General features: G+C 62.5%; 2 protein-coding genes across 5 annotated transcripts in view; one reads left to right on the top strand and one right to left on the bottom strand.

The window, feature by feature from the left end:
• The window catches only part of LENG1 (leukocyte receptor cluster member 1), a 3,119-nt gene extending 249 nt beyond the window's left edge, over positions 1-2,870 (top strand). Inside the window, exons 2-4 of the mRNA XM_077757075.1 lie at positions 985-1,164; positions 1,800-2,074; positions 2,578-2,870. Coding sequence (XP_077613201.1) covers positions 985-1,164; positions 1,800-2,074; positions 2,578-2,851 — 729 coding nt within the window. The 3' untranslated portion in view covers positions 2,852-2,870. The remainder of the gene's footprint in view (positions 1-984; positions 1,165-1,799; positions 2,075-2,577) is intronic.
• A 56-nt stretch (positions 2,871-2,926) lies between these two features.
• CNOT3 (CCR4-NOT transcription complex subunit 3) lies at positions 2,927-15,840 on the bottom strand. 4 transcript variants are annotated; one of them, XM_077757077.1, is made up of 17 exons: positions 12,647-15,837; positions 12,464-12,531; positions 12,159-12,233; positions 11,947-12,036; positions 11,742-11,870; positions 11,539-11,634; positions 10,318-10,540; positions 10,090-10,223; positions 9,735-9,791; positions 8,269-8,635; positions 7,879-8,002; positions 7,064-7,262; positions 5,621-5,720; positions 5,335-5,533; positions 4,906-5,038; positions 4,219-4,344; positions 2,927-3,058 (listed from the first exon to the last, which is right to left on the bottom strand). In XM_077757077.1, the coding sequence occupies exons 1-17, from the start codon at positions 12,669-12,671 to the stop codon at positions 2,960-2,962; spliced, it is 2,244 nt and encodes a 747-aa protein (XP_077613203.1). In that variant the 5' UTR covers positions 12,672-15,837; the 3' UTR covers positions 2,927-2,959. The 4 variants fall into 4 exon arrangements, with proteins under 4 accessions (XP_077613203.1, XP_077613204.1, XP_077613205.1 ...); XM_077757078.1 differs by having other exon boundaries at positions 10,318-10,537; XM_077757079.1 differs by lacking the exon at positions 2,927-3,058 and having other exon boundaries at positions 4,225-4,344; positions 4,823-5,038; positions 12,647-15,840.
• Between the last annotated feature and the right edge of the window lie 60 nt (positions 15,841-15,900).

Here is a 15,900-nt window from a genome sequence, read left to right as displayed (position 1 = left end):
AGGCGCGATGTGTCCCGTGAGCCAGGAGGGTCTGGGCGCCGCTGGAGGCGTGTGCCCACCTGTGCAGGACCCGCGTAGGCCTCTGCCCTGTCCCGGTTTCCCCCACTCGTGTCTTTCGCGAGGATGGAGAGTGCCTGGCACAAACTAGCGGCTTGTGAGAAAATGATGAGCAGTTTAAGGAAACTCGGACTAGTTTGCACAACCTCCCTGTTGCACGCCTATTGTATGATCACCCCGTGCAAAGCACTTGACCTGCAGTCTCAACACCTAGAGGGGCCCCCTCCTCTTCATTATGCAGAGAAGAGGGATGGCTTCAGAAGGGAAGGGACAGTGGGACACGGCAGTTCCGCTCTTGGGCGAGCCCTCTCCCTGCACTCCCCGCTCCAGGGGCTTTCCGTGTAATTTCTAACCTCCAGTTTGGACGTAGTTTTGTTCTTTAGTGGATCTGATTCTCAACGCTCGGCTGCAGGGTGGTCTGGGCTTTTAAAACAACCTTTTATTAAAACTTTTTAAATATTTATTTTTGAGAGAAAGAGTGCGAGTGGGGAAGGGGCAGAGAGGGAGACATAGAGTCCAAGGCAGGCTAACCGCTCAGAGCCGGACAGGAGGCTCACACCCACAAACTGTGAGATGCCAGCTGATGCTTAACCGACTGAGCCACCCAAGCGCCCCTTAAAATTCACTTACGGGCAGAGATTGCACGTCGTCTCAGATGCAGCCCCGCCTGTAATCCAGATCTCCTGTTCGCGTACTTTGGGCTGTTTATCTCCACCTGAGACTTGGAGCCCTGCCGGTTAACTGTTGGGGAAGGAGGCCGCTTATAAGCCCAGGTGTCCTGCATCCCCCTACCCTCTCTGCAGGCTGGGACAGGTGCCTGACCACCCCCCAAGCACTGACGACAGTGGTTTTCTGTGGTCCAGCATCACAGCTGTGTGAATCACATCTAGGCTCTGAATGTTGTGCCTGTGATTGTCTCTTCCCCAGGCCCGCACAGAATTCCTACGGAAGAAAGCCCGGCGTCAGAACTCGCTACCTGAGCTGGAAGCAGCAGAGGCAGCAGCCCCGACTCCTGGCCCTGTGGACCTGTTCCGGGAGCTGCTGGAGGAAGGGAAAGGGGTGACCAGAGGCAACAAAGAGTACGAGGAAGAAAAGCGACAGGAGAAAGTAAGCTGGCCTCCCACCTAATGTGTGATGGGTGGAGCCGGGGCGGCTGTCCTTCCGTGACTGACAGGAGTATGGAGGGAGCGTGGGGAATTAAGTGAGCTGATCTAGAGGCCTGAGAGGAGCCCTGGAACCTAGCACTCAGAAGTGCTGTGATTTATTGCCATCCAAGCCTGCACGGGCTTGGGAGTGGCTGCTAGTTGCAGACCCAGCGGCCTGATGTGCAGGCCCTGTCGGGTTTGGGAAGCGTCCAGCTCAGTGTAAGTCCTATCCGGTCACGCCCGCACTCGGTGATTCCCACCAAACACTGAACTGGCCTCCCTCCTTTGCGCCTTGCTTGCTGCTTTGTCTTCAAGCTATATCCTCAAAGATGCCTGCCTTTGAACCCTACAGCAGCGCCACCCCGTCCTTTCCTTCTGGGCCGTGACCAAACCTGCCCTTGTGCTCAGGGCAGGAGCCCCACCTGTGCTGGCCTTTTGTGTCCTTTGGACAGAGCGGTCTGGTGACAGTCCTCCAGCACCTGTTGGCTAATCTGGTTCTGCCTTGCCGTGAGCCTGGGGTGTCCTGGTGCCCCACATAGGGCTCCCTGCAGGGAGACCTACTCGACGTCCGCGCCTCCCTATCTTCTGTCCCCTCAGGAGAGGCAGGAGAAAGCTCTGGGTATCCTGACATACCTCGGCCAGAGTGCAGCAGAAGCCCAGACCCAACCGCCTTGGTACCAGCTCCCCCCAGGACGAGGGGCACCTCCACCTGGCCCAGGTCCAGATGAAAAGATCAAGAAGCGCCTGGACCCCCTGCGGGAGATGCAGAAGCATTTGAAGAAGCAGCGGCGGCACAGTGAGGACGGGGACAGTGTTGGTCACGGCAGAAACAGAGACGGAAAGGAGCGGCCGGAGAAGCAGCGGCCGGAAGCGTAAGCAAGCTGGGCGGGCACGTGGGCGCTGGGGGCGGGGCTGGCTGGGCAGCGGTGGCTCTGACACCCTGTCCGGGGTCTGCAGAGGCATTGAACTTTCAGTTGAGTGTACAGTGGCTTCCGGGGAGACACTGCTGGGAGAGCCTGAGGGACGTGGACTTGTTTTCAGGATTTTTTTTTTTTTTTGCTCCTTCTGTGCTAAGTGGTAACATAAAACCCATGGACACAGCAAGCTTTCTGGGGTCATTGAGACCAGTTTGAGAACCGTGGGGTCACTAAGCAGGTTTGTGTCCCTTGGAGGACAAACCGCTGAGCGTGGAGCTGGCGTATGGTCTCCTGGTCTTCTATAGAAGGGGAAACTGAGGCCCTGGGGATGCCCCTCCCGCTGTTACAGATGGGGGTGGTGGGAGCTGCAGGCGGGAGGTCCAGGCGGCAGCTCCTCCTTGGTGGGGTGGGCCTCCAGGGTTTAGGAGCTTTTTAACCCCGACTCTGGTGCCCCCCAGACGACCATCCCTGGACCAGCTTCGAGCCGAACGTCTCCGGCGGGAAGCGAGCGAGCGGGCTCGTGCGGAGGCTCTCCTGGCCCGAGTGCGCGGCACGGCCCCCCCGGAGGACCAGCCTGCAGAGGAGATGGACGAACGGCGGGGGCGGTACAACTCCCAGTTCAACCCCCAGTGGGCCCGGCGCCCTGCCAGCAAGACCCAAGTGCTCACGGACTCCTGGGGGGATAGGAGAGGCCGCAGCTGCCAGCCGTCATATAAAACTATTTATTCATAAATATTTTCCAAAATGAAAATAGGTTTACCAAAAAATGTCCCTTCCTGGGGAGGGGAGGAGGGGGCAGCCCNCAGGCGGGGGGGAGGGGAGGGTGGAGGGGGGCCGGTGTCACTGGAGGTCCCGGTCCTCCAGGTAGCGGTACTCAAAGGTGAAGCCTTCCTTCTTCCGCTGGCCCCACTTCTCGTAGTCAAAGTAGATGTAGGTGCCCTGGCCGGGGGAGAAGGTGATCAGTGAGTGGACGTGGCGGTGGCCGGACACCTGAGCTGGACCGACAGACCTAGGGGACAGATCTCAGGGCCATGGACGTACGAGGCACGGGGCCCACAGCCCTGCCTGCGTCAGCCACTTCCCCTCCAGCCTCTTCTCAGGCAGGAAAGGTCATCCTGCCCCTTTAGAGGAAAGGAGGCCCGAGAGGCTGTGCACCAGAGCCTCAGCCACGTTTGCAGGTGAGCTGTGCCCTCTCCCAGCTGTGGCTGGAGCACTGAGCTGGCGCCCGCTGCCCCAGGCCTGTCCTAGCCGCTAGTCTTCGCCACCCCCGCAGCTGTGCCCCGTCCTAGAGAATGGAACAGGCTGAGTCCACATCCAGGCACGCTGTCGAGACAGATGTTTTATTGGTGACAGTGCTGGGGGTGGGGTATTTCTGAAAGATCAATGCCTTGAAAGGTACCTGGATGATTAGTGGGGGCCAAACCAGGAGGGGACAGTAAGTCTGGTCTGTGTCAGAGACATTGGNAGAACGGGGGGCAGAAGGGGGGACTGAGTTTGAGGACAAGGACCCTGTCAATACTTGGCATCAAAGATGTGGTGGAAGAAAGCAGTGGAACATGGCCTTTAAGTTACTTGAAACAAAGTACACCCGTGGTACTTCCTACGGAGCAGGCACCGTTAGGTACTTAGAGATCATTCATTCATTTAATCCTCAGAACAACTGCGAGACGTGGGTGCGTTACCCCGTTTTTACGTGTAAGGAAATGGAGAGCGGTTCAAACGGAGTCTACCCCAGCGTGTTGTGCAGTGGGGGCGGCCCCAGGTACCAGAACACCGGGAGGGCCCCGTGCGTGTTTGCTGGTGAGGCCCCTGCTTGGGGCAGGGGAGGCAGGAGGGAAAGGAGACCGACAGTCGAGGGCCCTGCGTGAAGCAGACCCTGTCGACGGTGGGAGAAGCCGCGCCCGCGCCTGAGCAGGGGCCCGGCTGAGGCGTGGAGGCGGGGCTGGACCCCCCCCGGGATGGTGAGCTGGCCTGGCCGTGTGCAGGAGGAAGAGGACAGTGGCCTGGGTGGAGCCGAGGGCCCACGGGACGGGGGCGGGTGGGGGTGCAGGAGCGGTGCCGGCCTGCGGGTAGAGCGGGGCACAGGGGGGGGCCCTCACCTGCTCAAACTCGTCGGTGATGGTCTTGGGCTCCTCGTGCCGCTGGAACCACATCATGTACTTGGTGTGGAACCGCCACGACTGCTTCTTCAGGGCCTTGGCGGCCAGATACTGTGCCTTCGTGCCCTGGGGGAGGAAGGGTGCAGGCGGGGGTCAGGGGGCCCCCAAACCGGGGGGCGAGGGGCACAGGGCGTTGGGGCCACCCCCGGGCCCCGCCGAAGACCGAGGCTGGGCTGGATGGTGCGGACGGGGGTGGGCTGGGGCACGGAACATACCAATGCTGGTCAGGAGGAGGAAATGGCTTTCAGAGAGGCTTTGAGAAGGAAGAGAAACTAATGCGTGAGGAGCTGAGAGAAGGCAGCCTGGAGAGTTCCCCAACGTGGGATGGGGGCAGGGTTATGGCAACGCCCTGGGGTCGGGCAGAGGGGCCTCCGGGGAGACTGAACTGGGGCCCCACTCCCCAGCAGGGGACCAGCCTAGCCCCCAACCCCGACATGGACATGTCTGTGTTGAAGTAGGGGCAGGGACAGGTTTGCCTCGGGGTGGGACAGGACTGGAGGACAGGGAGGGGGTGCGGTCCCGGGGGCCGCAGAGGGGCACCCACCTCACCCCTCCAGCCCGAGGGGGGACGGCGGCGGTGGCGGCGAAGCCGGGGGGCCCGAGGCTGCCCCGGGGGCCCTGCTGTACCTCCAGATAGTAGAAGATGAAGAAGAGCGTCTCGGTGGACAGGCGCTGGTAGAACTCCACGGTGTCCGAGTGTGGGGGTGGCATCTGGTGGTGGTAGGGGGGCGTCGGGCAGGGGTTCCGGGGGAGGTACTGCCTGTGGAGCAGGAGGGCTAGTTCCAGGGCCCAGCAGTCCCTGCTGTCTCGAGGGCAGGTGGAAGCCCAGCTCCCCCAGCACACAGGTGAGTGAGAGCTGCTTGGGCACCCGGTCACCCCAATAATGAACTCCTGAGACACCCTCCCCCTCACCCCCGGGGACAGTCCCAAGTCAGGTGCCCAGCAGTGAGGAGGACCACCAGCAAGCTTCACTTAACCTCTCGGGGCCGGGGAACCGGATCCCCACCATGGCCACCGCCCTCACACTCGAGTGCTGGGTGCCAGCCCCTCCCTCACCGGATGCGCTCGGAGTCTGAGGGATGGGGCATGTGATGCCAGGCGGCCTCCTCCATGGCCTGCTGGTACAGCTGCTCCTTGGTGAGGGGCACAGGCCCCAGTGGACACACCCCCAGTGACAGTGGGATATTCACTTCCGACAGCTGGAGGGGCGGCTGGGCTGAGGCTGGAGGAGCTGATGTGCTACTCAAGATGATGTCTGTGGGGAGGGCAGGGCCAGGTGGTGAGGCCGGTGTGGGGCCTGCTGCTCCTTGCCGGGCTGCCCTGCCCCCGTCCCCGCCCTCACCTCGCTCCGTCAGGTGCAGTGTTGGCACAGGGTCCTCAATGCCGGAGCTGATGGCTGCCCGCTCTGCCATGGACTTGAGGGAGCTCAGAGGCTCGGGGGCCTGGGGAGAGGAGAGAGCTGGTACGACACTGGCCAACGTGGCAGCAGGCTCGCTGGGCACAGGCCACGAGTGGGAAGGGTGTCCCCTGCGGCTTCTAGCGCTGGAGGGAAAGACCGGCCGGGGGTGGGGATCCGCTGACAGAGGCATCCGGGGAGGGTGAGTGACCTGCGCACTGCAGGGGGCGCTGCCGCGGGGGCGGGGGTCTGCACCTGCCCTCCCGGCCTGAAACCTGCACGTCAGCCTGAAACCTGCACGTCGAGGAGTGGCAGGCTGGCCCCACACCACCCCCAGGGCGGGGCCCGACCCACAGCCCCCCTGCCACTCCCCCAGGCCTGGCACCTGTCCTCCCCTGCCCCTCCCTCCCGTTCCCAGTGACCCCACAGGGCCCTTCCCAGCCACATCCTCTGGTCCTTTTTCTACTCAAAACCCAGTGTGTTTGTTTTCCTTAATGCTACAGACCCCTCTTGACACCCTCAAAGCCACTGATCCCTTTTCTCCAGAAAGATGCTCACTCGATGGATTTCCTGTCCAGAGTACCTCCAAAGTGTGAGTGCTGGCTCTGGGCCTTTATTTGGGGGCTCTCCAGACAAAGGTGCATAAGGCCCTGTGGGACTTGGTCCCGGACTCTTCCTCTGTGTAACTGAGGTTAAACGCACCAGCCCAGAACGTCAACTCTACACTCTGTTCCCATTTCAGACCCTGGCGCTGAGGACCCCACTGCCCTCCCTGTGACCCCCACCACCCCAGCCTTGCAGCCAGCCTGCACCGCCTCCTGCCAAGTGGACTCCCTTTCCCCATCTCTGTGGAGTCTCTGCACTGACATCAGCCCCTCCTCGACCTCTGGCACAGGCGAACCTCTCCTTTCTGGTTTGTCTTTCCCATTCCGGAAAGACACTTAGATCTGTGTGTGGAGGCCTTGCTGGGCCATCTCCCCAGGGCAAGTCAGAGGCACCGACGTGGGTCCACAGCACCCTCTGCCCCCACCCCCTTACAGCCACGTGTGGCTCCCAGCACAGAAGGTGGGACAGGGGTGGATTCACCCAGCATGAGGCCGGGCCCAGAGCGGGCGTCAGTAAAGGAGAGCAGTGAACTGGATGGTGGGGTGTGTGGAGTGAGGGCTGAGGACAGAGATGATGGGGGGGACCCCAGAGAGCACAAGAGCAAGTACAACTAGGAGCAGAAGCAAAAGTGTGGAGGCCCTGAGGGCAAGATGGTGGAGGAGCCCAGAGAGCAGGCGAGGGTGTAGGGCCAGAGTCAGAGAAAGGACAAGCGGGCCCAGGGGAGAGGAAGCCCTAGCCACACAGGGTGGGGGGCAGGGCCAGGACATACACCTTGGGGCCCACCTTGATCTCCGGGGCAGTGCTGAACTGTGGGGGTCCGTTGAGCAAGGTGCCGGCTGTCTTGGCCTCGCTGAAGCTGGGTGTTGGAGAACTGGGGGGGTTCACAGGAAGTGGCACCAGCAGGCTGGGACCCCCTGTGTTGTTCCCTGAGCCTGGAGCCACACCCCCAGCCCCTGCTGGGGCTGCCGCGCTGGGTTCCTTCCTGGGAAGGAGAGAAGGGGGGAGAGAGCTGAGAGGGGACAGGAGGGCCTGGTAACTAGGGGAGGAAGTAATAAAACAAGAAGGGGAGAAAGCCCAGAAGCCAGGACCAACGAGGGGGGCCGGTCCTGGGGGTCGATTCCCTGCAGGAGCGAAGAGCCACAGAGCTGGGAGCCTGGATTCGGGGGCGTCAACACAGGCCCGGTGGCTGAGGGTTCACCAGCAGACATGCAGGCCTGTGCCGTGGGCCCCAGAGAAAGGGGGGTGTGGGAAGGGAGCCTTCCAACCACACACCAGATGCCCCCTGGGGCCCAGCAGGTCTTCCCTACCTCCCTCGTAGGTCAGAATCTTTTCTTGGGGCAATCTTCTCAGAAACAGAGACCCCCAGGAAAGGTGGGCTGAGAGCTGCATAGGGAGCCTCCTCAGGAGTCAGGAGGGCCTGGGGTGGCTCACCGAGAAGGGTGATGCCAGGAAAAATCTCAAATACACAAGGTGTGCCTCAGAAGGCTACGCCGGACACTGCCAAGGGACAGATGCTGGAGTGAAGTGGGGACAGGCACCCCAGCAGGTGGGGGAGGTCCCAGTGGGCCAGGGCAGGGATGGAAGCTATAGACACTCACGTGGTGCTGGGAGGGGGGTTGTGGGGACCAGATGGGGGACCCAGGGCCTGGCTGCTGGCGCTGTTGCCCCCGCTGCTGCCAAGAGCCACCTCTGCCGGGCTGTCTGCCACCACCGAGCTGTAACCTGGGGCAAGGAAGGGGGAGTGAAAACAGGCCACTGCAGGACCCCACCCCCCACCCCTGCAGCCCCCCTGCTTACTGGTGGCACCATTCTGCTTGCNGATGGGGGACCCAGGGCCTGGCTGCTGGCGCTGTTGCCCCCGCTGCTGCCAAGAGCCACCTCTGCCGGGCTGTCTGCCACCACCGAGCTGTAACCTGGGGCAAGGAAGGGGGAGTGAAAACAGGCCACTGCAGGACCCCACCCCCCACCCCTGCAGCCCCCCTGCTTACTGGTGGCACCATTCTGCTTCCTGGCGCCTGCCCCTCCACTGCTGTTGCTGCTGCCTCCGCCGCCCCCTCCCCCACCAGGCTGGACGCTGGGGGGCCGAGGCTGGGTGGTGCTGGACCCACTGGGGGCTGGTGGGGCCACAGCCTGGGCGTAGGGGGCAGGGGTGCCTGAATTGTGGCTGGGAGCTGGGCTGGCCTTGGGGCCCAGGGCACTTGAGGGTGCTGCCGGCGTGGAGGCCCCGTTGTTGCCAGGGGCGCTGCTCAGGGCGGAGGTGGCGGGCGGGGGGCCAGATGGGTAGCTGGGCGGCACAGCTGGGGACTGAGGGTGCTGGCTGCCGTGGACGGGCTTGGAGCCGTTTTTGGCTGGAGACTGCGAGTGTGGAAGAAGAGGGTCAGGGCGCAGTGGGCCGGCAGGTGCGCCAGGCCAACCGCACACAGCCCTCCCCCACGCTGGGCTCCGTGGTCCTCGCGGGGCTGGGCTGCTCCCCCCGTCCCCCCGGCTGTCCCCTCCCGTGACCTGACCCTCCATGCTGCAATCACCACCTCCACGCTGAGAGCACTTGCGTTCTAGCCCCCACCAGCGTCCCACACACCCTGCGTGGACGCCGCTGCACGACAGGCTGCCACGGCCTGTGCGTCAGGGAGACACACCCCCTGACCAGGTCTGATGACGGGAGAAATGGGTGAATGAATGCCCTCGGTGTAAGACCAGCTGGACCCAACTACAAATCCCAGGAAGAAGTAAAAACAACCGAGAACTAGACAATTCCAAATGTCACCCAAATGGTCACAAAAGCAATGGGAGGGGCTGCTGACCTCCACCCCAGAAAGCAGCAGAGTGAAGTGCCCATGGCACACCCCGCAGCCAAGCGAGAGCCAGGCAAGCCCTGCTGGCCAGCCCGTGCCACCGTCCTCAGGGGGGCGACACCCCCGCCGCCCTGGCACCTCGCACGCAGGCTTGAGACCACCTCCCTACTTGCCCCCCGATGCCCACCGTCCCACACCGGCCTCCCCTGTGCTGGCTGCCAGGCTCCAGCCTGCCAGCCTCCGCCACAGAGCAGCACTTCCACAGGGTGTGCTCCCACTGCGTCCTGGGCGGGGACTCAACAGGGGAGGACAGAGATCCAGTCCCCACCACAGCCAAGACTCGTGACAAGGCCCACGGAAACCTGTTGGCTCCCCAAGGTGGGAGGCCCCCTCAGCCTGACCCAGATGGGCCACCTCCAGACCCCCGTGAGCTTTAGGTGCTACCTCACCTGTGTCGCCCACCCCTTCCCCCACCACATAAACTGGCGTCTTCCTCTAAATGTCCAGGGCAGGTGCCATGCCACCACCCCCTCCTGGGCCCCCATTCACACTGGCCCTCCTCAGGGCCGCGCCACCCTCTAATTCCCTCATGCCCCTGACCCCAGCACTCTGGTCACGCTCAGGCCTCAGTGAGCTTGGGAACCCATGACAGTCACACCCACCTGGCTGACTTCACTGTCCGTGGAGCGCCCCCTCTTCTTGTCATCCTCAGAGTTTTCCTGAAGGAGGGGAGGCACAGCTGGAAACCCTTGTCACCTCTAGGGCCCCAACAGACCCTCCCGGGGCTGTTCCAGCACCTATGCCCTTACCCTCACTGGGGAACCCGGGGCCCTGGTCTCCTGGGCACCTCTCCCAGCCTCCAGTGCCCCGGATCCCTGCCCAGCCTGCCCCGCTGCCAGGCCTCTACTGCTTGCCAAGGACCCCACTGACACTCAACAGCCCTAGGGCCTGGACCCAGGACACCTGGACCCCACGTCCTCACCCCCTCTCTGCCACGCCACGTCCCTGCGTCCTCACCGTGGTGCAGTTGGCCGGGCTGGGCGGGATGGGTGAGCTGGAGGTGGTGGAGGTGGGCGTGCTGCTGGACTGGTTGAAGATCTCATCCTCCATGTGACTGTGGCTGGGAGGGGAGGTGGCGACCAGCGCCTGTGCTGTGGGGGCAGGAAGGGGCGTGCTTAATGGGTTGGGACGCCCCCCCAGCCGGCCCTCACTGCCTTGTGCCCACAGGCCGGCCCCAGGCCTCACGAATGTCCTCGAGGTCCAGGTCGTCATAGAGAAACTCATTCTCCTCGAAGTCAGGGTCCTGGGACGAGTCGACGTAGTACTCGACGTCGTCCTTGATCTTGCGGATGGCATCCACGAGGATGGAGTCGTTGTCCAGCATGCGCAGGATGGTCTCCAGCATGCGCACATGGTAGCGGTGCTTCTCGATGTGCCGCTTCAGGCCCTCGATCCGGTCCTGCTTCTGCTGGCGAGCCCAGGGCCAGGCTCAGGGGCTGCACGGCTCCTGCCCGGGGCCCCTCCTGCCCCCACAGAACCTGTCCTCAGTCCCTGACCCCCGGAGAGACCCAGAGGCTCCGCTCCAGCCCCTCCTGACCCGGGCAGTGTGGAGTCTGCCCGCCCTCTGAGGTAGGAGAGCCGCAGGGACTCCCAGTTCCCGCCCAAACGTCCCTGGAAACCTCTTCAAGACCAGACAGCTCTGTGCCTCCCTATGCTGCGGCCCTAGCAGCCCAGATCTCTCAAGTGCAGCATACCACATCCTCTATCTCGCTCTAAGGGTAAGAGCCACGATGCCCGTTTACAGAGAGCCTGCCATCTGTGCTCACGATCGCCTGTGTGATGTTCTCTGTCGTCACATCTGCCCGACCTATCCATACATCCAAGCGAACCCAGATGCAGCAGCTCAGCTCCTTCTCAGGCCTCTGATCTCTATCCCACCCCCACCTCCACAAGAGCCTATCGTGTCCCCCCTCCAAACTCCAGCTTCCCAAACTCCTCAGGGTCTCAGATACCCAAATCTGGCATAGCTCCCACCGCCCCCCATGCCCAGACCCAGCTTCCTGTATTTTGTGTGCCAACAAGCACATGCAGTCTGCATCCCCCTGAACCCCCACCCTACAATCCCAGAGTTTGTGAATCTGGGCCCCAGATCTGGCTTCCTCCCCGACTGCTCTCCTCAGGCCGAAAGACCAAAGTTCCCGTGGCCCACCTTGTCTCTACCCACCACCTCAGGACCTGGGCCATCTCGGCACTCTGCACCCTACACGTCCATCTGCTCTTTTGCTTAGTTTGTGACCCTAGAGCCCAGCAAGTGCTCCCTCAAACCACTCCTCCTTTTCTCGGTGCCACAGTTTGCTGAGACGGGACCCCTGAAGCTGCCTCACCTCCACGTGCCGCCCCCGGTAGCCACTCAGCCCAACTCGCCAGCCCCTCTCTGCCCTCTGGGTGCAGGGTCCCCCCACTCACATCCTTGTCACCCTTCTTTTTGCGCGTCTGCACCGACAGGGACTCCACTTCACTCTCAAACTGGTCCACCTGCATGTTTAGGGTGTCGATGGTATTCTGCATGGGGGGAAGGAAGCGGAAAGGCAGGTGGTCAGCCAGAGTCCCCACGGATGCCCTGGGGGCCAGGGCCCTGCAGTCACCACTTCTTCTCTACCCTGACTCACCGTGAGCCACTGGCCAACCTCCTCCTTCTCCTTCTGGGCAGGGTCCACCTTCTGGGCCAGGCCCAGGCCCTCCTTGCTATAGGCTTTGGTCTTGGTCTCTCGCTCCACAACTTTGAACCGTTCCATTTGCTGTGGAGAGTGTGGTTGGCAGGGGTTCCCAGAAACCCAGCCACCTCCCCCCCAGGCACTGGCTGTGGCCTCCTACCGTCTCGATGAGCTTGCGGTTGTCTATGAGCTGCCTCTTGTCCTTGATCTCGTTGGACGCTACCCATGTCTTGATCTGGTCCCTTAGCCGCTGCAGGTGGGAAAAATCAAGACAGTCACATTGCCTCAGGACACAGGCGCTGAGGCCACCGGCCCCCCTCCCTGTTCCCTCTGCCCTCGGGACCCAGAAATCCAGCCCCCCGGTCCCCTCACTTGAAGCTTCTTAATCTCCTTCTTTAAGTCAGCCTCGTACTTTTCTTTCTGGTTTGCGTTGGCTGCATTGTGGAGCTGAGGGAAGAAGAGAGCCCGGGTGTCAGCAGGGGGCCTGCCGCCCTCATGCCCACTGCAGCGGTAAAGCTCTGGTCTCTGAGGGCTGGGGACTCTGGGGACACCCCAATCCATCTCAAAGGTGCTTCTTAGGTCCTCAGCACCTGGACCCACAATCCCTCTCCCTGGCCTACACGCAGAGATCCGGAACCTCTTCCTGTGCTCTCCTCCCTGGAGACCCAGATTCGTACCTTCTGCCAAATATCTTCGAACTGCTCCACGCCCTCGGACACCTTCTTGAGGCAGCGGTCAATCTCACCTGGGCAGGGAAGAAGGCGGCTGTTAGCATCCTGCCCAGGCAGGAGGCATCCAGGGAGGGGCTCTGAGGACAGCGAGCACATGGCTACACGGGCAGTGCACAGGCAACGCAGTACCTTGGAGTTTGCGCTTGTCCGCCATCTTCCCTGCCCTACAGACGCGCTCTCTTCATACTCTCCTGGAGACGGACGCTGCGGAGATAAGGAAGGAGCACACGTTTATTCGCTGGCTGGTCCGACACAGACGAGGCTGGGCACAGTAGGGCACATGGTAAAGGACGACGCATTTACGGCATGACGACCGAGACCAGACCAAGTTCCACTTATGCAGCCTTGAGAGCCCAGCACAGGGGTCTGAACATTCTGGAAGAATGTTCCCTAAGAACACTCTGGAAGTTTGTGGAAACAAGGAAGCAGGTATATTTTTTGTGTAACTCTCACCCAGGAAATGGAAAAACGTTGGAGCACGGGATACCTGCTCCCCAGATGACACTCTAGAAGATGTTTAAAGCAGGAAAAAGTCAAACAGCATGTGGCTGAGTGCTTGGGTGAAGGCACTGGTCCTGGAGGCCACACTGCCACAGTGGGGCAAGGCCCATGGTGACTAGAGTCCAGACACCGGAGCAGCTACCCCTCAGACAGGTCAGCAGACAGAGTCTGCAGGAAGAAGGCCAGGTGCCGTCTGAGTGTGAACTGTAAGGGATGGAAGGAAAGCACTGGGGGGTGGGAAATGCCTGCAATTAGGAAGAGTTACCCCCCACCCCCCAACCCATTGTGACAGGGCTGGGTCCCAAGCAGAAGACGACGCTCCTGACCCAAGGACACCAATGCCGAGACAGTAGCATGGGGCAGAAGGCCACGAGAGGGCCGGGAGAAGAGTGAGGTCTCAGAGAGAAGGGTGAGGGGCCTCCACTGTGAGGCAGCGATCTGCGCACGCCAAGAACATATCAGATGCTCTGGTAACGTAGACGCAGGGGAACACAAACCACCAGGATGCATGCCTGGTACCTAGAAAGAGGAGTATCTTCACCCTCAACCTACAAGACACGCAGAAGGGGGAGCTCTGGCCCCGGGGGAAGCCACGGCTGTGGGCCCAACGCCAAGACCAACAGAGACCCAGGGGGTGTTCTGCACAGCCTGAGCCCACCCCTAGAAAGGGGGCCTGACTGAAGACCATGGCTCCCTGAGACGGGGGCCCCAGAGGACTGAGCCTCAAACCATGGGGGGCTGTGCCAGGAGGGTCCCCGCCCACTGGGAATGACTGGTCTTGGAACAGTCCCAGCCAGCAGCACTTCCCGCAGTGTATCTGTGCTGCCCGTAGCCCTGAACACGAAGAACGTGGCCCAATACGTGGCATCTTCCACTTGTACTCGATTACTTCAACCCCACACCACTGGCGGCTCCTGCCGGGGCCATGTGCCAGGGAGCTGCCTCCAGAACCAGCGCCCTCCACAGGCGCCCACTGTGCACAGCGGTGCTGTGACACCTCAGACCCGGGGGAGCCTCAATCTCCTCAGAGAGCAGACCAAGTGAAGAGCAACGCCCCGGGCCCAGGCCCAGCTGCCACACAGAGGTGGGGCCCAGGCCCCACACAGGGAATCCCAGCTCCAGGACGAGGGGCTCTGAGGCTTTCATCTGGGAGCTCGGGACATGGCCAGGACGCCCAACACAGAACCGCCTCTTCCCGCCCGGGATCAGGCTCAGGAACGAGATCAGGAGTGTGTGCCCTGCCTCCAGCCCAGAGGGAGGGGACGCTCCACACCGAGGGGTCAGGACACCTGGCTCAGTGCGGAGGGGATACCCCTAAAAGGGGAATAGACTGTGGCAACAAGAAGCCCCGCAGAGTCAGAAGCAAGGTGCTAGGGGACAGGAGCGCCAGCCCAGGGAGGGAGGTGGGGAAGAGCTGAGGCCCAGAGAAGACCCTACCAGACCTGGGGGAGGCACTGCGGGCCCAGGGTACCTGCACCCCCTAGACACGGCGGGTACTACAGGCCAAGGGCCCCTCCCTCCACAAAGACCCTACATCAAGACACCTTGAACCCCCAGCAAAGGACTAGTGAGAAAGCTGGAGCCTGAGCCCTGAAGTGGAGGTGCCACCTCGGGGAAGGTCCATTCCTAAAGGGCCGGGAGCCCCACCGCTCTGGGGGGACCCAGCAAGTTCCCGCACGGAAGGGTAACTGAGACAGAGCAGCTCAGGCACTGAAGGGCCTGCATGCTCAGGGCAGGGGCGTCCAGCAGGACTGGGGAGCCTGGAACCGGCCCAGGACGCTTCACCCAAACCAGGCTGTCCAGGGGAGGGCAGATCCCCGGGAAGGGGCTGGAGCCGCCACCAGCAGCTGGGTAGATGAGCCGCAGGACTGATCAGGAGCAGCCCCGACTGGGGCATGTGCAGGAGCGCTGGAAGGTGCAGTGCGGGAGTGCACACCGGGTGGTCCCTAATCCGGGGGGCTGCATGTGCCCCCACGCAGAGGCCTTGCGCTGGCGCCGGCAAGTGATGCCAGGATGCTGACGCTGCCACGCAGGGCACCCGACACTGGAGGGAGAACCTGTTAGGTCCCGCCGTGGGGACACTTATCGGCCCACGGGGAGGCCCAGGGCCAAGGATGGGGGGCCTGGAGCCCACTCTGGAAAGCTGACCACATAGGGGCCTCTTCCCCACCACACAGACCTGTGTTTCAGCCCAGAACAGCAGCTTTGGTCTCACACAGCGACACCCACGACAAGCGCACCAACACCTGAGAGGCAGGAACCTCGTCTGGGGTAGGGGGGGCACCCCTGAGAAAGTGTCCTGCCCCTGGAGCCCCTGGAGGACAGCAGGAGCCCAGCCAGCACAGCCCACGTGTCACAGCACCGGCCCCTCACGTCTAGGAAGCTGGCTCTGAGTGTGGGAGCAGGAGACCGAGCCCCGGAGTCGCGACTGTCAGCGCCGTCAAGCTCACACCCTCGCGGCCAGGGAACCCAAAACAAGCACCGAGGGGGGCGGGACCCCGGCCTTCCGGAAGGACGGATGTGAACGGGGGACAGAAGCCTCAGACGCGGCAGCAGCAAAGGGCTACGCTGGGGGCCGTCCCCAAACAGCGGGGGCGTCAATGCTGGGGGAGGAAGCAGCCCTGCTCGGAGAGGCTGGCACTGCTTAGAATCAGGGGTGCTTGCACTGCCCGCGGCAGGACACCGTCTGCAGCCCGGCGAAGGCAGGGGGTTCTGGCAGGTGTCACCAAGACCCGGGGAGGCCAAGTGGCAGTGACACCACAGGCAGGGGGCTCGGGGTCACAGCGCCAGCGGCCGACACGCAGCCCGCCCGGAGCAGGTACCACTCAGGACAGCCCAGACCCCCCTCGACTTCTCGCCGCAGGGGAAACTTTGGGGCCGCG

The sequence above is a fragment of the Crocuta crocuta genome, unplaced genomic scaffold, assembly GCF_008692635.1.
Source record: "Crocuta crocuta isolate KB4526 unplaced genomic scaffold, BGI_CrCroc_1.0 scaffold142, whole genome shotgun sequence".
Taxonomy (NCBI): Eukaryota; Metazoa; Chordata; class Mammalia; order Carnivora; family Hyaenidae; genus Crocuta; species Crocuta crocuta.
This window is presented reverse-complemented; position numbering and strand designations above follow the sequence as displayed.

Excerpts from the sequence above, each read along its gene's own strand:
- CNOT3 (XM_077757077.1), bottom strand. The coding sequence starts at position 12,671 with ATGGCGGACAAGCGCAAACTCCAAG. Across the intron at positions 12,037-12,158 it reads AGGAGATTAAGAAGCTTCAA|CGGCTAAGGGACCAGATCAA; the intron begins GTGAGGGGACCG and ends TCCCACCTGCAG. Across the intron at positions 8,003-8,268 it reads GAAGCAGAATGGTGCCACCA|GTTACAGCTCGGTGGTGGCA; the intron begins GTAAGCAGGGGG and ends TCCTTGCCCCAG.